General features: G+C 43.9%; 1 protein-coding gene across 1 annotated transcript in view; it reads left to right on the top strand.

Annotated features, from left to right (window-relative positions):
* VSTM4 (V-set and transmembrane domain containing 4) overlaps nt 1–23,326 on the top strand; it is a 90,478-nt gene extending 67,152 nt beyond the window's left edge. Inside the window, exon 8 of the mRNA XM_081226319.1 lies at nt 21,945–23,326. Coding sequence (XP_081082445.1) covers nt 21,945–22,070 — 126 coding nt within the window. The 3' untranslated portion in view covers nt 22,071–23,326. The remainder of the gene's footprint in view (nt 1–21,944) is intronic.
* Nucleotides 23,327–25,266: the final 1,940 nt, after the last annotated feature.

The following is a 25,266-nucleotide window of genomic DNA, read 5'->3' on the forward strand; positions in this document are numbered from 1 at the left end:
TTGAAGCCTTGTCTCAGAGTGGAACCTGGATCTCTGCGCATGATTCTGACATCCTCTCATGGCTCAGCCTTGCCCCTGACCTTCCTATTCTGTGCCCAGGTTTCTGCTGTTCTCCTAGACAGGATGGTTCCTCTGTTTTCCAAAGAAAGCCTCCTTTTGCCTGCAATGAGTTGTGGGTCCTGAAGGGCTTTTCATACAGTGTGATTCCGTCTGGTTCATATCATCAAAAATTCCTTATCAGTTCTGCTCTGTTGACTACACTGTCTTGTCCTCCAATGTAGCAGCGGGGTTTTTGCTGATTTTAATAGATTTCTGATCATTCAGTAGACTTTGGGAAACTCAACTGAACACAAAGGCTAAAACTATCAACTTTCCTTGGAGCATCCTTCATCCCATCCGTTGAGAGTCAGTTTCCCCAGATAGTCTGAGCTCACTCTCTCCCCGCAGTCCATATCACTACACATCTGTGTGTGTATCTTTTCCAGATCTTCTATTCTTAATCCTGATATTTATCAACAACCTCAAGAATGATTATACTTTGTAAATTTCCCCCATCTTACATTCTAAGTTGCTCAGGGCCTGTTGTTTCTTATCCAATCTTTTACCCCTGGTAACAACAGAAACCGCTCTTCATTTGACGTTCCATTGATATATCCCAGGGATATATAAGAAAAAGTGCTTTTTGCACGTCATCATATTTAATTCTCACAGTAAGTCCCCCCACTCCCAGATTTGCCTGTGAGGACACACAAACACTCTGTTTCAGAGAAGTGAGTTCCTACAACCCACAGCGGGTAGTGTTTCATCTCTCATGAAGACAGTGCTGCTGTCCTAATAGATGGGGCAGTGTCAGCAGCCTTGAATGGACAACTTTCTTTAGTCCACAGCTGTAAAAGCAGTTTGCCTTAAGCAATTTGGGGCATTTATAAACAAAGTAGATTCAACAGCATTTTCAAAAATAACTGGTCTTAATTGCAAGTTTTTATGCTTAAGTTTTTCTTTGAGCTGGTATGCCCCTCTGGATGGAGATTCAACATAGGAAATTCTTAATTTTCACAGAAAGTAAGTTGGGGCACTTATCTGCACTTCAAAATGGATTCTTTGTTTTATGGAAATATCACCCATTACAGTTCTTAAATACCAATTGTCCTTTGATCTTTTAAGATATGAAAAAGCTTGAAATTTTTATACCAGATTTTCCAGAAACGAGTCAATTTGGAGACCAGTTTGCACCTCTAACAATACACAGTGAAGTAAAGAGCTGACTTTGAGTGGACCTCTGTCTGACCAGCAGTTTAGAGTCAAAAATACCAGGCCTAGCGTCTGCAGTTTTTGGTTAATATTAAGATTTATTTTCCCAGGAGGCCAGCATTGACCTTGGTCTCAATTTGGTCAATATTTCTCTCTCAAATCAATAAGTCTTGATGGCAGCTGAAACTAAAGTCAATAGCTACTTGTTGACTCACACAGGCCTTAGTGGGTAATTTAGAAAATAATTTGACATCTTTTCTTTGGGGTCTGGTACCAGTTTAGGTGTTTAATTCTGTAATTGATGCATTTTGCCACAAAATCCATAAAACCATGCTTCCTGGAGTGGTCACAGGCCACAGAGCCCTTCAGTCACCCAGCTGCTCTTTCCAGAGTGATACTGACCCATGCTCATCCCAAGGAATCAACCTGCCTGCCACCTCCACTGACTCATTGGCAAAAAGCAAGAACCCCCATTTACTGAGCACCTACTGTGTGCCAACCCCTCTGCTAGGTGCTTTGTAGGCTCCATCTCCCTCACCTCATCTCACATGCCAACTCCCAGCAGACCCTCAGACTCCAGGAGAAAATGACAAGCCTGGCTCCTTGTGTTTTCACCCTCAGAGCATTAACAAGTGGGCATCTTTTCTTATGTTTCCAAGATAACATGGCATTTTGCAAGAACTGTGTATACCAGAGACTAACAGTGGTTGGAAGGTTTAAAAAATGATAGGACTCAAGAAGAAAAACAGAGGTGAGAAAGGCACTTTAGACTTTTTATAATCAAGTTATCAAAATTGTTCTCCCCTATTTTAACACAACAACCTGCTCTCAAAGTTAGCTCATCAGCTCATGAAGCCATGTGTTATCACCAAGCCTCTTTTTTTTTTTTTTTTTGCGGTACACGGCCCTCTCACTGTTGTGGCCTCTCCCGTTGCGGAGCACAGGCTCCGGATGCGCAGGCTTAGCGGCCATGGCTCACGGGCCCAGCTGCTCCACGGCATGTGGGATCTTCCCGGACCGGGGCACAAACCCATGTCCCCTGTATCGGCAGGCGGACTCTCAACCACTGCGCCACCAGGGAAGCCCACCAAGGCTCTTTCTGATGGGCAATGTGATCCCTTTGTCTAACAACCTTGAACACTGACAGTGAAGACCCGCATTTCTTCCCTATGGTTTAGGGCTCCCTGAACCCACTGAGCTAATTCACACACTTCCAGGAAAAGCTGTCACTGCTTCCTTGTTTCAGAAGAAGCAGAGAAAGCCGGAAGTGCATTTGATTTGTTTTTCTTGCCTTAGGTCACTTATTGATTCAGAGACTGAGTGGAGGAAGAGAAAGCAAACAGTTTCTGTGATGTGGAGGCGAGACCTCAGTAGCAACAGGGACCGTGAGCTGGAAGGGAGTGTGGGCAGCATCCCCAGACCAACTCACAGAGGAGGATGCAGTCCCGTGGGCTCCTTCTGCCTCAGGGTCATGCCTCCTCATGGAGGGTCCTTCAGTACCTCACCTCTGAGTTCTCTCTCTCCATAATCAAGTCACTCGTATGTAGCACTCGGTAGCCAGAAAGGTCAGGCCACCCCCGTTCTATAAGGAGAAAACTGTCACTTGTGAGCAAAAGACTGAAGACACAGGAAAAGTAGGAACATCAGGGGCTTAATTACCACCAGTTTCCCAGTGGGTCTCTTGTATCTGGTCTCCCACTCTGATCCCTCTCCCACATTGCTGCCTAGGGACTTTTCTAAAACGCAACTCCAATCATGTCATTTCCCTGCTTAAAATACTCTCGTGGGCCCCCCCCTTGCCTCCAGGATGAAGCAGGGCTTCCCGCGCGTGGCAGCTGTCATCCTCTTTCTCACGCTCCACCCCGTTACCCCGTGTGGTCCAGGTCATCTTACCCTGGGCCCCACGGGCTCTGTCCGGACCTGTTGCCCTGCTCGTCCTCCCACAGAGCTGCCGCTCACCTCCAAGATGGGGATCGCTCACCTCCTTCTTTTTGAGGCCTCCTGTCCCTTCAGTCCCACTTCTCCACAAATCTGGACTCGCCCAGGCATCAGAGTTATGCCCTGCATGTCAGGGACCTCCCATCGCCAACTCTCAGGACCCTTTTCAGTTAATCTCTCATTTCTGACCCCTCGATGCATCGATGCCCTTGTCCCTGGAGGTAAACGTGGGTCACCTGCCATAGCCCCAGCTGACTGCTTTCCCTCCTGGCTGTCGCCCCTCCCCAGATGGTTAGGCTGGCTTCCCCCGCTCCACTTCTCTAGAGTATTACCTGTCTCTGGGGTCCTCTTCTCCTTGAACACATTGCCTGCGAGGGTCAACACTCTCACAGGTGCAGCGGCCACCTGTGCAGCCCACTGATTCCCTAACCTGGGTCTTCAAGTCAATTCCAGCCTGGTTCTTCTGACTGTTTATGATACACCCCGCAGGAGGCTCCAAGCGTGCCCCAAACTTACCACGGCACACACAGACCTCATCACCTTCCCACAGTCCTGCTCCACCTGGGATATCATGCTGTCCAGAATCTATGTGCCTTCTCCCTTACCCCCATGTCTACTGGTGACCGAAGCCTGTCTGTTACTTCGCAGGAGCCTGGGCTTGACCCCAGGCTAACCCCCCGCCATGGCTGGTTGTCACACCCACCACCTCCCCATCCATCTGACTCCAGGGTCTCTCCACAGGCCTCCTACAGCACTTGGCCTCACCTGTGTCTCAGCACTTCCCACTCCATGTTGAAGTCATGTTAATCCACCTGAATGGACTTTCTCCTCCACTGCAACCACGTGGTTCCTTTTTACAAAGTGACCTCTACATCTCTCTTGCTGTGAAGGCCGTACATTGTAGACACCTTAGACAGTGCAGACTGTGGGAACTGGTTTTTTTTTTAATTGTGTTAAAATACACATAACATAAAATTTACCGTCTTAACCATTCTGAAGTGTACAGTTCAGTGGTGTTAAGTATATTCACATTGCTGTGCAATCTCCACAGCTCTTCATCTTGCAAAAGTCTGTACTCATTAAGTACTCATCTCTACTCTCTCCTCCTCCAGCCCTTGAAAAGTACCCTTCTACTTTGTCTATAAATTTGACCACTCTGGGTACCTCATATAAGTAGAATCATATGGTGTTTATCCTTCTGTGACTGGCTTATTTTACTTAGCATGATGTTGTCAAGGATCATTTATGTTGCAACATGGGTCAGAATTTTCTTCCTTTTTAAAGGCTGAATAATATTTCAGTTTATGTATACATACTACATTTTATTTATCGATTCATCTGTGGATGGACACTTGGGTTGCTTCCACATGTTAGCTATTATGAATAATACTGCTGTGAATATGGTTGTACAAATATCTCTTTGAGTCCCTGCATTCAAATATTTTGGATATGTACCTAGAAGTGGAATCCCTGGATCACATGGTAGTTCTCTGTTTAATTTTTTGAGGAACTGCTGTACTCTTTTCCATAGTGGTTGCACGATTTTACATTCCCACCAACAGTGCACAAGGGTTCTAGTTTCTCTACATCCTTACTGACACTCGTTATTTTCTGTTTTTTTTTTTTTTAAATATAGTAGCCAGCCTAATGGGTGTGAGATGGTATCGTATTGTGGTTTTGATTTGCATTTCCATAATGATTAGTGATGTTGAGCATCTTTTCATGTGCCTGTTGGCCATTTGTATATCTTCTTTGGAGAAATGTCTATTCAAGTCTTTCCCCCATCTTAAAATCAGATTGCTTGCTTTTTGTTGTTGTGTTTATAGAAGTTCTGTATATACTCTGGATATTAACCCCTTTTGGATATACAATTTGCACGTATTTTCATCCATTCTGTAGGTTGCCTTTGCACTTTGTTGATATATCCTTTGATGCCCAGAAGTTTTAAATTTTGATTAGCATTAGTTTTAAAGTCATCGACAACCTGCCCATCACTCTGTCCCCAGTGGGGGAGCTGGGATCTGCAGACTATGTGTGGAATGAATGAACAATTGAGGGCAGAGATCTGAGATTGGAGATCTAAGTCCTCACTTTTCAACGTGAGGTCCACGGACCAGCAGCCTGGGCATTGCCTGGGAGCTTGTTGGAAAAATGGAAGCTCAGGCCCCACCCTAGACCTACTGAATTAGAATCTGCAGTTCAATAAGGTTCCAGATGAATCTGGTGAACGTTGAAGTTTAAGAAGTGCAGCTCTAAGTAACTTAACAAACAGCAGCCAACTCTGGTTAGGTCATGGCTGGTGGGACAGAGTCATCCCCGGCCACCTCCGGAGACAGTTGTATTTACGTTTTAGTGAGACAGTTCAGCCCACTTGGGAGAATGGTGGGTTTTCTTATTTATCCACAAAGAGAGAATTAAACATGAGAATCTGCTTCTAAAGGGTATTGTGACTCTCTTTCATTCCTGTAAACCTTTCCTGGATAGCTCATCCCTGTCTCAGCTGTGTGTAGCCCTGCCCTACGATCTCCTAGGACCCCTCACAGTCGCAGGTAGAGAATTCTGACACGTAGGGAATGTGTGACCAAGGCCTGCTTGTCTGGGATTCCCTTGAGTTTAAAGTCTGCAGTAAACCTGCCTCCTCTCATGGAATCTGAAAGATCAGAGCACTTAAAACAGAGGGACGAGGTTCATTCCATCATAGTTGAAGGGAACCTGTCTTAGGAGTGGGCCTTGCACCCAGTGGTCAGCCCAGGACTGAGATGCCAGCCCTACTGAGTGTTTGCCTGATGTCAGGAAAGAAGCCCCCTCTTCCAGTTCAGTTTTCACTATCGACAGTGTACTTGCAAGACCAAAAAGTGTTTTTCTCTGATCAGTAGCAGAAAAGGGCTTTGAGGCACATTAGACACCAGTGATAGAATTCTGAGAGGATTTTAATAATAACCCAAATCCCAGCAAAATTATCTCCAGAGGACACGCATTTCAGGTTTCTTGAAGGATGTTTATAATAAGCTGAAGAATTTCTCTTGTTGTCATTAAATGTGCTAACACTGGTTTCAGTTAAATTTTGCATGAAAAGAATATATTAACCTGCATAAAATATGTTCATAATCTCGATTTAAAATTAAAAAGAAGGAAAAACCCACAAGCACATGAACAATATATCTCCCCAAGTAAAAGCCTTGGGAAGAAAACAAAAACTTTGCTTGTACCACGCTAGCACCATTTTTACAGAGATAAAAATTCTATGCCCCCCTCGGTACACATGCACATCCCATTATTGTCACAGGGAGTTATGTATGTCGACTGGAGGGAAGAATAGATGCCGGGGCTTCGGAAGGGATGAGAGTGGGGAAAACAGAAGTCATTTCGTTGCATGGGCTTCCTTCAGTCGGGGGAGGGCAGGTGGCTGGGCCTTGCGTAAGTGGGATGTGATCACCACGGAGGCGAGATCAGGCCTCCCCGAAGTGGCGGTGGGAACATCTCGTATTAGAGACTCTCAGCCCTGACGCGGGGCTGTCACTTCCCCTCAGGCCACGAGGTCCGTGCGGAGGCCCCTCTGTGCTTCGCACTGTCTAAAAACAGCTACGGGGCTGGATGCTTCTCAGCTTCATCATGGGCCAGTGGAGGTTGGTTGAGGCTCTGATGTTACTAACAATGGGCCCCGTGAAGCCGTTACCTTCAGGAGTCTTTTAAGCGCTCATTGGGAACCCCCTTTTGGGAGATGACAGGGATCCTCTAGAAGTGATGCAGAGGGAGTCTGCCTCGCCCTGTTCTAGAAGGGTAGTGTGGCTTTGTGCTTTCAGGAGGGAGGTGATTTCGGAATTGACCACCTTGGAGCTGTGTTTCTCCAGTTTGCTGCGTCACAGATTCCTTTGGATCATTTTGCAGTCTCCCACTCAGTGTTGACAGGCAGCGTACGAGGTGCTATGGGGACAGGAGCCTTGGAGCCCCCTGACAAAGGTGAACAGGCAGCAGAGAGGTGAACTGGGCCCGAGGATGGTCCAGGCTGGAGGCAGGCCAGAAGCCCAGCGGGTCCAGTCCTCTGAGTGACCCTGCCTGGCTGCACAGGCCCACCCTGCTCCCGGGGGTCCTGGGCCCACTCTGGGGCAGGGCCATCTCTGTGTATCTGCAGGGAATGTCCCTTCAGAGTGGTAGCTTGTTTTCCATCTCAGCTCAGCTGATTTGCTGCCTTTATTGGGCACTTCATTGCTGGGATCATTGCACTGCTGGGAAATATATTTTTTTTAACTTTTTCACTCTATTTTATTTTTGTAATCTCCTGGAACAATATCATTCATGCTCACATTTGATTTTTTTTTTAAAAAAAGCCTATTTCATTTAAAACTTCAGTTTTGAATGCGGAGCACTTCAGACTTGTTGTTAAAAGACTTTTTCAGTCTCAAATAGAGAATACTAGAAATGAAGTGCCATTTTGGAAAAAAAGAAAAGAAAGAAAAACATCATAAACCTATCTGTAACATCAAGGTAGGCATCCAAAATATCAGGAAGAAAATTTCTATGTGAAACTCTGAGTTCATGACAAACTAATCGTACATGTAGGGGATTTTGTTTCCCTAGCCAGATTCAATTCTCATTTATTATTATAAGTTCCTAAAGTTGAATTTATAAATTCCAACAAGTACATGTGATGCAGTAAGACACAGTCTTGTGAATTAAGATTAGAGTGTGCATAGAAAGATGATGAATACGAACTATGAATTCAATCGTATGTGCCCATTGCCCATATTACATATGAATCCAACAAATAAGCTAGCATACCTCCTACTATTTTGTATTTTCTCCTAATGCTTGCCTGTACATTGTGTCTAGAACATAATGCTGGTGGTGATGATGGTGATGATGGTGATGATGATGGTGATGGTGATGATATACACACTTCATTTTGATGGCACTTGCCCATGCAGGCACTATCCCAGTGTTTACCAATATGAACATTGGGATGACTCTGACCTATGCATTGTAATGTGTCCATCTCATAGATGAGGCGGGGGAGGCATAGGGAAGTAGTACCAGCACAAACACCCCCTCCAGGAAGTGGCAGAGCTGGATCTGACCAGGCACTTGGCCCCCAGTCCCTGTTCTTCCTCCCTGGACTCTGGGGTCTTCTGCCTCTCATCAAAAGCACTCAGTAAAGTCCTAGGCCACTGGGTCTAGGGTGTTCTCTGTCCTGACTTTACTGGATGTGTTTTCATGATGAAAGCTGTAATGGTAATTCTGCATGGGGTGCAGGAGTAAGGCTGGCAATTCAGGATCTCTATTTAAAACAGAAAGTAAAATTCTTCCTTGGGCCTCCTAACAGGTGGCTTCTGTTAGAAGATTGGCTTATATTCTTCTAAGAATTTTTCTATGTACATGTAAACTTAAATCCATATATATGTGTATATTCCCAAAGTGTATATACAGTCGACCCACGGTCATTGTAGGTCCTGTCCACAGATTATGACAAATCCATTTCTGTGTGTTCCCTAAAAACAATCCTAAAGAAAATGTTCACACGTTGAATTGTCTTCTCATTAACAATATATCAGGCTCATATTTCTATGTCAGTACATATAGATCTACCCCATTCTTCTCATGACTGCAAAGTGTTATGGCATCATTGTTTCTTTAATCAGTCCCAACTCTAATTTCTAACTCTTTGGATCAATGCTCTAGTGAATATTCTTTCAGATACAAATTTGCTTAATGGTGTTTCTGTAGGAGAGATTTTTAGAAATGGGATTATGATGGGAAAGTATATCTGCATTTTCAATTTTGATAGATTCTGCCCAATTACCGTCCCAAAGTGTTTTCTTATTTTATTCTCCCACCAACAAAGGATGAGAGCGAATATTTCCTCATACCCTCCCCAGTGTAGGATATCTTTCTTTCTATCATCTATCTATCTATCTATCATCTATCTATCTATATCTATCTATCATCTATCTTTAAAACCATAAAGTTGAAAGCCATATGCAGATTTTACATGATTCCAAGTAGTAGAACCCAGGCATCCTACTTCTCAGTAGACTGTCCTCATGGAAACCCTAGATAGGCTGAAAGAGAAATGAGTCCCATGGTTCTGCCCATGATTTCTGAGAGCATCCCCTCCCTACATTCCTGGGACCAAGGATATCCACAGAACAGTTTTTAATGAGTGTCAGACTGGTTTTCTTTCATTTTGTCTTATTCATTCATTCACTCATTCATTTAAAAATGAGCACTGAGTATCTCCTATGTGCCAGGTAGCACCTGGGTCAGGTATCTTCCTAGGAGCTAAGTTATAAACAGTGGAGTGCTCCAGCCCACTCCTATCCACTAGAGGAAAACAAATCTCTTTGGCATCTTGAAATCAGCCATTGCGGGAGGATTTACACATGTAAATCAGCAAATGCTACAAATTAGAGTTTTCTTCTTGGAGGGCCAGTTGCTCGGCAATTTCCCTGCACACCACTGGGTGCAGCAGTGGGTAAGTTTGACAAAGTTACCACTCCCATGGACCTGAGTGGTGTGATTATAGGCCAGCTCTTGCGCTGGCTCTGTCGCTTGCTAGCTATAGAGCCCAAGCCTCCCATTTCTTTGCCTTGGTTTCTGAGGTCCAATGGCATCCAGCAGCATCTGGTACATGATGTTTTCCAAATGACCTCTGAATATCTTCAGTTCTCTGCCTCTAAATATTTCAAAGGGAAATTGTTAAAGCAACACTTGTTCGTTTCTACGATAAAAATTGTAGTCATAGTCGAGCCCTTGTGTAGCATTTACTGTTGAGCTACCAGGTAATTTTCTAAGTACGTTACATATATTAATGCATTTAATCCTCAAAATAATCCCGTGAGATAGGTACTATTATTAATCCCACTTTATGAATCCCATGCCTCTGATGAGGAAACAGAGGCACAGAGTGGTTAAATAACTTACCTAAGGTCACACAGCCAGTAAATAGCAGTCTTTCAGTCTCCGAGAGTCCATGCTCTTAAGTACCCCTAGACAGACCCTTGCCCAATCCGATGAATCTAGAAAAGTGTTAAAGATTGCAGTTGATTAGAAGATCAAGAGTGTTCAAGACTGAAGACTCTCAGAGTGGACTCCTATGTAGTAGGTAACCAAACACTTTCTTTTTCAAAGCATAAGCATTCTCTTGAATAATACTGCCAGGAAAAGTAATTTTGGAAGGCAGCTGGGAAAACATACATCTATGGTCCACGGGGAAGAGAAAATACGTGACTGTATTAGATCATGGAGCTCTCACTGTGCCACTGTTAAAAGTTTCATGTATCAGGACCCTCCCCAAGAGCGTTATCTATAATCACATTTTAGCTTCCAAAACATATGTTGGTGAAATCTAGAGATATCCATCTGTCTGATGACTTGTAATGCCTCAGGCCTTTCAGTGCAAAGCTTCAGCACTTTCTAAAGCTGGTCACTTCTGTCTGTCCTCAGAGCAATTAGCCAGGGGCATGTGACTTTCCGTCATGTCAAATTCATTCTGGTAATGCACTTTGCTAAAGAGCCTTTGAATTCTCCAGGTTCAGGAGTATGATGTGAATTTGCTCAGCTCATGATTTCTGAATGACTTCATCCAACCCAAGGTGCCAACACGCCTGGATAAGACTTTAAAATCTTCATCTCCATCCAAGGCTTCTCTACTGAGTTACAGAGCCTTTCTAAGCCTTCCAAAGTCCTAGAGAACACTGGGTTATTGGCCATTAGTCACCGAGTAACCATGTGGAAGGGAAGCTGGGTGTGAGGTAGGCAAATATAATTGCAAGGCGATGGCTGAAACAACAAAGGAAGTGGGCCTCAGAGAGCGCCTCTATCTCCGTGCACAGAAACGAAGGGTCCTGGTCTCTGGGTCCTGGCTCAGATTGTCAAGATGCACCTAAGTCAGCAGTCACAGCCGCCTGCTGGATGTGAGAATGCAGCTGGATTCCAGCTCCCAGCTCTGAGGGAGGATTCTGGTATCATTTATACCACTAGAGCCAGAGGTCCCATTGGACCACTGACCTCAGCCCCAAGGACACGGTGAGAGCAGACCTGGCATGTGGCTCCGGCGGGTACCTCGGAAAATTCCCCTGGATTTTCCAGTCTTACCCCATTGACGCTTGGCTTCATATTTCTACCTGTTCAATGGGCACCTCTAATCAAGAGTCTGTTGCCACCTCACACACAGCCTGGTCAAAGCAGAGCCTGCACCCTTGTCACTTCCATCCCATGCTGGTAAGAGGCACACTTGCTCCGTCCTTGGAGGTTGAGTCCTTTGTGGGTGAGACTGTGGAGCAAGACAAGTGGTCGCCTGAAGGGATTCCCTCTTCCTTCATCATCCTCTCGTCAGTGTCAGCAGCACGTGTCTGCTCTTGGAGCCACGCCCTCACGTACTCTGTCCCTCCACACCAAGCCAGGCCTCTGATGAGCACGGGGCAGCTCTCCTTGCCCCAGTTCCCCTTTAGCTGGAGCTCACCTGCCCACTGAGCAGTGCAGACCTGTTCTGAAAACACACTCTCCTGAGATTTGTCCCAGTGAATCTTCCCCCTTGTCTTTGGAAGGTTACTCTTTTCCCCCTTGGGATTTCAAGGTCTGCTGTCTGCCTGGCTGGCTCACCTGGGTACCAGGCGTCCACACCAGAGCCTTAGTCACTGCGGCTGGCCCTGTACTTGTAAGTGTGGGGCACTGCTCGTGAGCAGAGGGCACTGCCTGGCTCTGAGTCCAGACTCCATCCAGCAATGGCTGCAGGACCGTGAGTGATGTACCTGTCTTTTAAAGCCTGTTTGCCCCTCTGTGAAGTGGGCATGACCGTTGCCTCCACCTCGCATACCTCAGGGCTGGTATGTGAGGATTGACTGAGTTGGTGAAGGTTAGTTGACATTTCCTGAGTTCTGTCTCGGAAGGACCACTTCTCAACCCCCATCCTCTGTCGCCTCCCAAAGTCACTTCTGCATTGTGTCCTTCATACCACAGTTTAACACCTCTGTCTTGGAAAGGTGTCTCGTTTGTTCAGTTTGATTCTTTAATTTAACGTGCATACCAGGGAACTCTACTTTTTCTTTCTATAATATGTTTAAATATAAATAAACATATAAACGTAAACAGTCAGCAGACCTTTGGAACTCAAAATTAAGTCAAGTTCATTTCCAAGGCATGTTGATTCTTGCAGGACATATAAGGACCACAACAGAGTTTTCTTTCCTGAGTTGGGACCTACAGGTATCCATTGAGGGCCCTCCATCAAATAGAGCTTCACTGAATGCACAGCATCCCTCACCCCAGTGGCCATAGTCGCATGTGTACGGATATCGGGAGGCGAGAGTTTGTTTTAGCAGGTACTCCTCTGTTGAATAAAAAATGAGCACTTATCTCAAAGGGGGAAGAGGAAGTCTGCCCTTGATAATATGGATAATATGTAATTCTCTCTTGGGTAAATAGATTCCTGATCATGCAACTCAGTAGAACTGCAATCACATTTTTAAACTCTAAGGTGACGTTAGCATAAACATCCCATGTCCTAGTTATTGATCTGTTGCTGCGGTAATGGTATTACCCAATTGAACTTCTGACATTGGAGAACTTGCAGTGGCTGCAATTGCATTTTTCTTTTATTCCTGCAATTTAATTCAACTCGCACGTCCAACTGTGATCTCTGTGAAAAAGTGTTGTTTTGCAGGAGTCTGCATAGAATGTTAAATCTCTCTCTCTCCTAGTAGGAAAGTTCATTCTTGGCTTGAATCCCAGAAACACACCTACAAAATGAAATACTCAAGAAACTTCCAGTTAGGAGCTCGAAGTGAGGTGTGTTCCCAAGAGTTACACAACTTCTGCCTTTTGGGGGTCGACTTTTCTGGTGCTAGTTTTATCCAGTAAATCATTCCCCATAGATATATGTCCCATAATCATCACCCTAAAACTGGGGGTAAGTGGGGCTTAAATGAGAAGTGGGAGGTCCAGCCTGGAGGCTGTCGTCTGCTGTAGCAGCGTCTCTTCACTGGCAGAACAGAAGGATAGGGGATGGGAGACATGGTGTTTCAGACTTTGAAACTTGCATACTCACTTTGTTACGCCTGGAGTCCAGAAGATTCCATCACTGCATCAGAAAACTGGTCTGTGTGATAATCCTTTCCCAATTCTTCTGAGGGGGTGTCATGCTGTGTGGGAATTTAATCTGGCTCAGTGGGCCTCAGTGAGAACTTGAGTGCAAGTCTAGAATTGGTGAGTCCCTCGTGGACAGTGAAATAGTAATTACTGGATCACCAGCACCTACTCGAATGGCTAAAGTAAAAAATACAGGCAACACCAAGTGCCATCATGTATGCAGAGCAATTAAAACTCTCAGATATTGCTGGAGGGAGGGAAGAATGGTGTAGACGCTTTGGACAAATAGTATGGCAGCTTCTTTTGAAGTTAAACGTACTTTTCATGCAACCCAGCAACCCCATTGCTGGATGTTTACCCTGGAGTAATGACACATCACACACAAACCTGCAATGAATATTTATAGCAACTTGATTCATAACCACCAAAAACTTAAAACGACCCAAATGTTCTTCAGCAGGTGAATGTATAAGCAAAGTGTGGCATGTGACACACCATGGAATACTCCTTACAATCGAAAGGAGCAAACTGTTGATACATGCAGCAATTTGGATGAAATGTGAGGGAATTATGCTGAGAGAAAAAAGCTGATCCCACAAGGTTACATACTGTATGATGCCTTCCATATGACATTCTCTAAGAGAGAAAACCATAGTGACAGAACACAGATCAGGTTGCCCCATGGTCAGGTTGGAGGGAGGACATGACCTCAGAGGAAAGCATGAGGGCATGTGATGGGACTGTCCTGTGTCCTGGGCCCGGAAACCTGTACTTGTGTTCAGATGCATACAACGATCCCCCTAAAAAGTCACTTTTACTGCATGTCTTTTAAGAAAATTAAATTAAAAAGTGAAATAAAAATCTCCTTGGTGTCTCTGGAAGGCAGAGTGAGAGGTGTGAATAAATCTGTAATCCTAGGGCTGGGGGTGCACGGTGCGTGCGTGAACCTGTGGGCTGGGGGGTTAGGGGGTGTTGCCTGTGTTGGAGAACATAGCTCAGGAGCAGGCTTAGAAAGGTTTAAATATTTATTTATGTAAATAAATAAATAAGAATTTATTATAACATCTCTTCATTCTTTGGCCAGTGAGCAGTTTGATGATTACTATTATTAGGGGGGGGGGGGCAAGAGAATATGTCATGGTGGATCCCAGTGCAATCTCAGAAGACCTCACAAGGTTGGGCAGTGGTATGGAGGAAGATGTGGCCAAAGATAGTGTCCGGGAGGCCTCACCGAGGGCTTGGTTGGGTTTTGAAGAAGGAGGGGTCCGCCTTGTGTATGTATGAGGGGAGAGGGAATTCCATGCCGAGGGATCCAGCATCAATTGAAACCTGAGCTCCCCTCACCTGCCTGGGACGTTACAGGTGGGGAACCTGGGAGGAAGACTGAAAGCAAGTCACGTGGGATAGTTTGCAGCTAGAGCATAAGCCTTGGCACTCTTAGCAGTGGCAGGATGTCCAAAGGACATCAGTGCCTTCCCTTGGGGGCTTGCAACCTAACAACACGTATTGCTAAAGAACTTCTTTGATCAGAAAGATCCGAGAGGAAGGTACTGTGAAAGAATAAATCTAGCCCTGCTTCTGGCTCATGTTGACACACATATCCTGAGCCCCACCCAATCCTACACCCACAGCGGGCTGGGTCCTCTTTTTCCGTACCAGAGGCAGCAGACTCCAGGCTGCCATGATTGCTGAGAGCTACCGGAGATCACAGGTCACTGCCACACACCACCTGGCCACTTCCACTTAGCCCTGGGAGTAGGAGTTTCCAAAATCTTGGTTTATTTTATGTATTTCATTTTATTTTGAAACAGATTGTCATTTATTTGTCTTTTACAACAAGATATCTGGGCATAGGCTAGGGCCACTGCTAGTGCATGTGGCACTTTTATGTAGATCATAGAAGAGTGCCCCTTCTGAATAGACGGATTGCAGAAGAGCTCCCCAGCACTGTTGGAACAGCCCTGCACCCTCTTGGGAAAGCTGAGCATGGAGTGAATTTCAACCCTCAGTTACCTAAACCTCGGGGCCTTGGTTTCCTGAGACCAAGAGGCTCCAGTACCTTGAGCATGTGGACCCTGGCTTCCATTCTTTTTGCCACAAGTCTCAAAATTAATTCCATTTATTTTTCACTGGGAAGAGACAAGACACCTTGCCCAAGAAGGTCTGAGCGCACAGATGTATCATCACCTCCCTGGATCAAGGAGCCCTTTTCTGTGGGATTTCAATCTGTCTTCTACTCAACACTTGCTAAACCTCGTCCAAGTCTTTTCCTGAGGTTTGCTGCTCCTTATGGCAACAAAAGCAGTGGCTTCAGGGAGAGCTGGGGAGGGGCAGGTGGGGGCACCGGGATTCGGGCAGAAGCAACCTGATTCGATAAAAGCTGACTGCTCCACACTCAGAGCTCTGTTTGCTCAGTTGTAAAGACGAGGATAAGCGTGGGCTCTGTCTGTGCCCTGGATTCAGTTCAGAGGGCAAGACTGTCCTGCAGCCCATTATTCACATGGAGGCAGCCGTGCCTGGGCCTCGGTTGCTGCCTGAAGTAGCCTCCTTCTCATGGGTGGAGCCAAGCGCCCTTCTTAACAGGATATAAATGCCAGCATCCCCATCCCATGTTTCCTAAAAGCTAATAGGTATATGGCCCAGCAATGCAGCTAGGTCTGTTGCAGCCCAGGGTCCAGCTACGCCGTGGGGGGCAGGGCTGCGGGGGTGGGAAGGGTGCGTGTGTGTGTCTTAGGGGGTGGGAGTTGTGCCATATGAGAGAGTCCTAGAGCCTCTTTATTCCAGTGTTGTTCCTCACCGAATGGGGGGAGAGGACGGCTCTTCTCCCATGTTGACATAAAATGCAGTGACTTCTTATATGCACCCACCCCAGTCTTCTCCCACTAAGGCAGCGCATTCCCTCTTCCCTTCTCTTCTGTCACCATCCTGACTAATCTATTAGTCTGCTCAGCTGTCAGACAAAGTATCATAGATTGGGTGGCTTAAACAAACATTTCTCACAGTTCTGGAGGCTAGAAGTCTGAGATCAAGTTGTCTGCAGGGCTAGTTTCTTCTGAGGCCTCTTGCCTTGGCTGATAAATGGCCATCTTCTCCCTGTACCTTTACATGGTCTTCTCTCTATATGTATATGAGTCCTAATGTCCTCTCCTTATAAGGACACAAGTCATCTCGGATTAGGGCCCACTCTAATGACCTCATTTTACCTGAATTACCTCTTTAAAAACCCTGATTCCAGATATAGTCACATTCTGGGGTATTGCAGGTAAGGGCTTCAACACATGAATTTTGCAGGGACACAATTCAGCCCATAACAACTAATTTCCTGGAATCTCTTCCTTATGTGTCAGAAGATATCCAGGACTACTTAGTTCACATAGTTGTTGGTAACTCATGAAGATCTCAGAAGGCACACAAATGGATAGTTGAGCTGACACTCTAGAGAAAAATGATGACACTGGAACATTTATTCATTCAGCAGGCACACGTTTAGCATCCTCTGTGGGGTAGGCCCAGTGGTGCCAGAATCATTCCATACGTCATCTCATTTAAGTCTTCATTTACATCAGCAGGGTAGGTCCTTGAGTGCCTGTGATGGAACTGGCCCCAGGTCCCACAGCTGGCATTTGACCCAGTTCCTCCTGCACCCATGCTCTGCACGCAGCCACCAGGTGATGGCCTCTCTCCTCACCTCCTTGCCGTGAACACTTTCACTGAACCGGGAGAACTTCCTTTTATTCTCACCTTCCTTGGGTGCAGTGACACGTGTCTACATCTGAACCTCCATCCCCTCTTGCTCATAGAATCCCATTCCAGACTAGGGAGTGGATTCTTCATGACTAGGAGGAAATGTATGAAAAGTGAGATTAAAGGCACATAAAACAAAGGGGTTTGGAACCTACGAGACTCCAAGCAGTTGACACAAATACTGGGCCTTTGTTGGAGGAGTAGAAAGAGAAATGGACCAGGAGTCTCTTCAGGCTGGGTGAAAGGGAAAAGAAAGTAAAACCAAACAGTCCTGGGAAAGAGGAAATGGCACTATTGCTTCTCACGTGTTTAGAAAGTTCTGGAGCCTCTTCTAAAGGACCCTACCAGAACTTCCAGCTGTTGGTCCCCAGCCCCCTCCTGTTTCCGGGAACACAGCAACAGCAGACCTAAGTGTAAAGCTCATGTCTGAGGCCTGGAAGCCGTCCACAGTTTCCTTTGTGTTTTCCAGTGCAATCGAGAGCTGCTGCAGGCGTGTTTGTGAACAACCAGTTCAAGAGTATTAAATTCTGGGCTTCCCTGGTGGCACAGTGGTTGAGAGTCCGCCTGCCAATGCAGGGGACATGGGTTCGTGCCCCGGTCCGGGAAGATCCCACATGCCGCAGAGCGGCTGGGCCCGTGAGCCATGGCCGCGGACCCTGTGCGTCCGGAGCCTGTGCTCCACAACGGGAGAGGCCACAGCAGTGAGAGGCCCGCGTACCACACACTCACACACAAAAAGTATTAAATTTTGTCTTGTTGAGTGCTGATGCCCCATGTACTTCCTGAACCACCAGGAACAGGACGGGGGCTTGAAGAGAGGGTCATTTGAGGGCCAGAAGCTGTCAGGGAACTAACAGAAGTATGTCTTGACTCACCTTCGGAGACCCATTCACTGTACTCCAGTTCTTGAATTACCGTACACATTAGGAGTGATTCCTTATCTTAAATCCAAACAGGTTTGTGTTGGCAAGATGGCAGACATCACCTGACATACAGGTAGGGCCCTGCAGCAGGTCCCTCACCCTGCCTCTGCCTCGTTGCAATTGCCCGCTTTAACCTTTACATTCTGCTCCTGGCTCCCAGTTTTACTACCAGTTCTACAGTCTTACCTGGTCTCACTGATACGCCATTAATTTTCTCTAAGCTACTTCTTAATGCGCCTAAACCTTCCACTAAAGCGTCAGTGCAAAGAAAGGTAGCTGGGTGAAAACTGGTGAGGAGTCTACGTTTTGCCCATTTCAGTGGCTGTTAGGAATTTATTTCTAGTTAAACAAGCTGGGAAATGTAATTAAGCTCATAGTTGATGGGGATAACCAAGGATGCATGCCAGAAAAACAATACGTTCTTTAAAGGTGCCAAGGGCTAATATTATCCATCTCCTGTTGGAAACTGTATACACTTCACAATTCAGAGCCTCCTGCGTGCTGCCTCATATCTTCAATCAAATTATAATATTCCAGAAATATGCATAAGGGAAATGATTCTACACATGTTATGGTGGGTTGTTGCTTGTAGCAGTAATTGAAGTACCTTTCCACTTATGAAAGTACTAATTTTATTTGTTTTTATTGCTTTTCTAGATGCAATTATTTATTTAGTGTGCTTTGGCTTTATTAAATTATGTTTACTATAGGAACATCATAAAAATGTATGAAAACAACACATCAGCCAAGCCGGCCTAGTGACCTGTATTGAGAAAGCTAGTGTTATTTTTCATATCCAAACGTAATGGAATAACTTAAGAATAAACAGAATCTACGCTAGAAAACAATGCAATTTCACAGTAATGTAATAAAACACCTGGACAATACGATTTCATAAATCTTGGTTCTAAAATTTACATGAGTTGGGTTTTGTGTGCTTATTTGAGGACACATGGCATTTCTAAATGGAATCATTATAATGTGAAATGTAATTAAACTGAAAGGCAAGATGTAAATGGTATTTTTGTTGGCTGGTAAGATATGGACGACTAAGAAACAACATAAAGATTTTTGGTATCAAAAGACAAGCAGAAGGCTCTGATCCCTAAATTGTCCTTAACGTTGAAATTTAAAAAGGGCCAGACAATTTTGAAGGTCGCTCAGCGGTCGCCCCTGACCAGTCAATACTGGCCGTAAGGAGTTCTTTACATTCTCTCTTTGTCTCTTGCTCCCTGTCCTCTAGTGTGATGCTTCATCTCAAAAGAAAAGAGGCTTTTTGCTTTTGGCATACTTTTTAAGAAACTTAAATTGAATGTGTACGATTTATTTGTCCTGAATTCTGGTGAGTTAACCAAGGTATAACCCCCAAAATAAAAATAAAACAATGACAACACAGCCAAAGGCAGCCAAAAAACAAAAGCAGGGCTGCTTAAATGAAAGTGATGTGTCTTTTACGACTATAAATTAGTGACCAGCTTTTATTTTTCTAATTGTGAATTAAAATTAATTAATGTGCTGTTTAAATAATGTACCATCTAGAAAATTTGAAAGGTGCCAACCAATGTCTACAAAAAAGGTTGAGTCTCTCTCCAGCCACCCCATTTACTTCCCCAGAAGGAACCTTGGAGACCAGGTTCTTGACTTCCAGGCAAGTTCCAAGGGTTTTCTGAGTATATAACATGTATACATGTATATATACTCCCATACAGTACACAAATGATCGGAAAACATACAGTATACATATACAGCTCCATCCATCATTCTTTTTAAAGACTGTACCGGATACTCCATTATGAATGCACCAGGCTCCTATTGATGTCCACTGAAGTGCTTGCAGTTTTTTGCTTGTACCAATAAACACTTTTCCACCAACAATATACAAGAGGACCTGTTTCTTTCTGTTTCTTTTGGAAAACTTTTAGTTTCTTTGTCAACTTGAAAGACAAAAACTGATGTCTAAGTGATTTTAAATCTCTCTTGTCTTATTTTGAGAGAGGTTGAGTCACACTTAATATGTGTAAGAGCCTTTGTGTTTCTCTTCCTGTGCACTCTCTGGTCCTGTCTCTTGTTCTTTGCTTAATTTTCTAATGGACTGTTGGCCATTATCTTTGTTAAACTGTAAGGCCCTTTCATATGAGTTGCAAATATTTTGCTCATGTTTTCAATTGTCCTTTGACTTTATTTAGAGAATATTCTGCAATATACAGCATGAAAATTTACATATCTTTTTCCTGTTGCTCCTGGATTTTGTGTTAGACTTTGAAACACCTTCCATATGCTGAGATTATTTTTTTGAAAATTTCCCCACACATTCTTCTAACACTTTTATGAGTTCATTTTCCATATTAAAATTTTAATTCATCTGGAATTTACCTAATGTAAAGAATGACATAAAGGATATGATTTGTTTTTCAAATGGCTACCCGAGTATCCCAACACCGTTTTTTGAAAAATAATATTTGGGTTAATTTCTGGATGTTTTCATCAGTCCCACTGAGGTCTATTCATTTGTTGATACCACAGTGTTTTAATTATAGCAGCTTTATTTTTAATATGACTGGAGTTGGATCATCAATTATTCTTTATTTTAATAATGTTTCTTAATCATGGTAAGAAAAAAAATCTATGACTACATTATCAAGAATTATTTTCAACAAAAATTTTAAAATTTTTATTAAATGCCTTTCCAGCATCTATAGAGATAACCATATGGTTTTTCTCTCTGTTACTACTGTGAATTATATTAATAGATTTTTCTAATATTGAACCATCTTTGCATTCCTGGAAAAAAGTCAACTTGAACATGATTATCTATCTTTAGTGTGCCTTTTCATATTCTCTGAGTAAATCTGATTTATGCTAATTTATACTAATACATGAAATTGTTCTAAAATATGTGAAGTTTTTACTTTTCTGTAATGTTCTGGATCAGTTTAATTATATTGGAATTGTCTGTTCCTTAAAGGAATCTCTCTCAGAAATTCTCTTATCAAACTGCCTGTGCCTGGTGCTTTTGACAATATTTTCTTGCCTGCCTTCTGGCCTTCCTTCCTCTGTTCCTTTCTTTTCATTCTTTATTTTTGATGGTAGTTAGTACATCGACATTTTCTGGAGCTAATGTTCATAACTTATATTTTTCTGGACTAGTACTCATTTTATCCTGTATTTCAAGGTTTTTGCAATACGTTGAGCAAAGTTGAAGTTTTAAAACGTCTTTCATTTTATTATACCTCCTTTCTCATTTCCTATTTGATTCATTTTTGCTTTTTCCCTTTTTATCTTGATTAATTTTTTTGTTTGTTTCATTGGTGTTTTTCAAGCACAAGCTTTTGGATATTTTTGTTTATTCTACTGTTTTCTATTTTCTGACTTATACAGTCTAGTGTTAATTTTTTTCATTCTTCTGCTTTTCTTTATTTTGTTCTTTTTTTTTACTAACTTCAGTTGGATGCTTGATCCATTTAATTCATGTTGTTTAATATAGATATTTAAGGTTGTGATTTTTCTCTGAGTACTGCATTCTTTAGGTTCTGGCATGTAATATCTTCATCATTATTTTCAAGATATGCTGAAATTTCAGTTTTATACAGGTTAAGTCACTGAAAATTTCTAGATGGTAGCATTCTAGTTTTGTTGTCAATTTTTGGGACTTTTTGTTTCTGTCTCTACCTCTAGTTTATCCTTTTGATGAGAGACTGTAGTTACATTATTTTTACTTTTCAGAATTAAAGTTTACTTTGTGGCCTCATGTTTAATCATTTTTTTTGTTAGTATTCTGTGACAACTTAAAAATAAATCATAGTGTTTTTTGCAAGACATAGTGTTCTGTATAAGATAACAAGATCTATCTTATGTTATTTAGGTTTTACATACCCTTTTAAATTTTTCGTCCATTTGTTTCCCTTTGAATCCCCAAAATGCTATGAAAATACATGCCTGATGAATGTATGTGTGATGTTGAACTCCCAGCAGTCAGCTCAAATTGTGTTGTGTTTTGTCTTATAGCCAAAGATTGCCGAAGAGAACTTGACCTATGCTGAGCTGGAGCTGATCAAGCCCCACCAGGCTGCCAAAGGCATTCCCACCAGCACCGTCTATGCCCAGATCCTCTTTGAGGAGAACAAACTGTAACTCTGCATCGTATTTAATATCTGCCACCCTAGTTATTTATGAAACCTTGGATACAAAGTCCTTATTTTTGTATTTTCACTAGTGCCTTCTGTGTGGTGGGAGCCCCATTCCAATGGCATCCCAGGTGCCTTCAGAGAGGTACAAGGCTCCTCTCTGCAAAAGAGCAGGGGCTGCAGCCCTTGCACAAATCTCCCAGAACAAGATTTTCTGGGTCTGAGTCCTGAGCGGTGAGGACTCTTGATTCTGAGACCATCCAAGGAGATTTTCTGCTGAGCCAAACCCCTTCATGTTTCTTCTTGTTTCTCTGGGTTTTATAATTTTTAATCTGAATTTTGATCTTCTACCTTTCCTGTATCTGTGATATCAAGCTCATAATATATAGCTAGAGGAAATGCCATTATAGGCCCAAGTGTGAGATGGTAGATATGTACTAATTGGCTTTCAAAGGATCAGATAACATTGCCAGGGCACCCAGAGCAGTGCAAAGTGCTTATTGCAAGCGGTCACTCAAGATAGCATCTCTTGTTTTAAATAGATGCACTGACCCTGGTGATTCAAGGGCAGAGAGACAGACTGTGAGGCAGTCTGACATCTAAGCTGACAGTGAACTATCTGGATACCCCAGTGCCCGTTTCTCTACCCACTATCACCCACGGCCACCGGACAAGTAGAACATCTTTCATTCTGAAGGGCTTCCACCCCTTTGGCAGGGGGGCTTATCCTGGTATAGAGACTTATATTCTTCAAGAAGTTCTCACTCACCCTTTTCCAAAGGAGCCGGGGGGTTTGCCATCAATTGACAGAATGGAAGAAGGGGACCTCTTAGAAGTGTGCCGGGGTTACCAACTCTAATTGAATGTCCACTCATGTGAGAGCGTAGTCTTTTGCCTGGTTCCCCAATGGTAGGAGAGTAGGAAGTATTAGCAGGGCTGGAAAAACGTGTCCTGAACACCCTTCTGTTATAAAGTGCCTTGCCTGACTCAACTTTGCATGTGAATTCTAATTGGCTTGGCTGGGAGGCAGTGATGCATATGGCAAATAGATCCATGGGGAAGTGGCTCTGTGGGCCTATATGACATCCAGGATCTCACTGAAGACGGATCCGTTTTGGTACAGAGTCATCCTATCAGCTGTGTTGTTAAGGACACACTTCTTGATGTGTGAGTGTGGTCTGGGTGGATTTTTAGTGCACACTACAGAAGTTTGGCTTTGTAATGGACCGTGTATATATGGTAAATTATATATTTTAAACACAACCTTGAGTGTGAGTTGTGCCCCTCTGTACAGCCATGTGAACTTGGTTTAGTTTCTTATCCCCTAATTGTCTCAGACTCTATGTTTATACAAAGGTGAGTTAACCTCTCATAGAGTTCTTGTAATAGGATAATGACTATTGGAAGATTCTGGACACTATAAATAGCTACACAAGTACACTATGTTAACATACATGCTAAAACCAGTCCATATTTTCAAAATGAAAATGTCTTTACTATTTAAGGCTCTCACTGCAATAACTTTAAAAAGTAAATATTTGTCCATAAAACTTAGCTCTACAGTAACTTTCCCAAAGACCCATGATAGCTTACTGGAAAGGGACCAATCGGGAGCAGGTAATGATTTTCCAGAAGCAAAAATAACCTGACTTTACAAAGAGGAAGTCATTCTCTGTAGCCTGTACCTGCGTCTCATTCCCTCCCTCGCTGCCCGATTTCCAAGGTAGTGAATAAACTGCGCAGTTTTTGAGGAGGAACTTCCCAGAGCATCTCTTTAGGACAGGAGGATATAAGGTTAGTATACCATTCATATCATAATTATCCTAGGCATCCTATCATATTTTTATCATGGCAGTCTTCCAGCAGAACATGGTTATATGGTGTTTTGGGGCAGGAGGATGATTCCCTGATTTACACAAGGACCTATTTGGACTGGTGGGGCCCTGGGAGTGCCAGGTGAGAGTGGAGAGTTGGGGTGTGTGAAGAGGCGATGTTGGGGAGAGGGCCACGGAGTAGGAGATCTCCAGGCCTCTGCAGAACTGAACTTCGATCACCCCCAAACACACCCCCTTAAATTCAGTGGGAGCTCCGTGCCATCACATATGGAAGTGAATGCATTCCACCAAGAAAAGCACAAGCTTCGAAGAGCTGGTAGCTGTAGGTTAAGTCCAACAAGTCATTGCTATTCAATGATTCAATTCAGACTCTCCTAAACTCTGGTCATAGCTGCATACATCCACACTGAGGTGCGTGAGCGGGGGACCTGCTGACATAGGGTATAAAAGGAGGCGGCAAGACCATCACTGTCTACTGAAAATGCTTCCCAAGGGAATCATGGAAGCTCTTGACAACATCTAAGCAGAGCTTGTCGCACTATTATCTTTAGAAGCAAACTGTCCAAGCTCTGCTCAGAACTGGGAGCGATGGATGATTTGCACCTGACGCTTCTTCGGGATGATAAACCTTGATATTATTGTCATAATAAACTTAAAAATGGGTCTACTTATTTGTTTTCTATCAAATACACCACTAAGTCTGTATTGACATTTCTAAAGATAAGTAAAGGAATGCACATCATTCAAATAGAAATTAGGAAAAGTTCTTCAATTTGTTTTGCTATAAAGCATCTGTGGGAACAACTATAGACAAGCTGTTTTCAACATGGAAAATGGCCTGTGCGTTTAAATAAAGTTAGAACAAAGAACCCATTGCTCAGAATGGAATGCAGTGGTACTTGCAGGCAGAGTGCACATACTCTCAGATTCGGTGGTGGATTTCGGCCTAGGCCATGCATGGCAGAATCTTCACAGGAGGAGAGGAGGGGGAAAGGGGTATTCCCCGAATGCAACTGTCTTGCCAAGTCAAAGGCCCAGGCCCTGAACTAAAGCAGCTGTGGTAGGAGGACAGGGCTGGGATTTCTTTAAGATCACCTCTTCATTAAATCATCATATCTCTGTTAACTCACAGGGCATAGAAGTAAAAGCCAAGCCTAACCCTCCCCCTCATATTTGTTGGTGTGAAAATGACATGGGGCACTTCATTTTTTTTTTTTTTTTTTTTTGCGCAGTACACGGGCCTCTCACTGCTGTGGCCTCTCCCATTGCGGAGCACAGGCTCCGGACACGCAGGCCCAGCAGCCATGGCTCACGGGCCTAGCCGCTCCGCGGCATGTGGGATCTTCCCGGACCGGGGCACGAACCCGT

The sequence above is a fragment of the Mesoplodon bidens genome (assembly GCF_964165515.1).
Source record: "Mesoplodon bidens genome assembly, chromosome: 1".
Lineage (NCBI taxonomy): Eukaryota > Metazoa > Chordata > Mammalia > Artiodactyla > Ziphiidae > Mesoplodon > Mesoplodon bidens.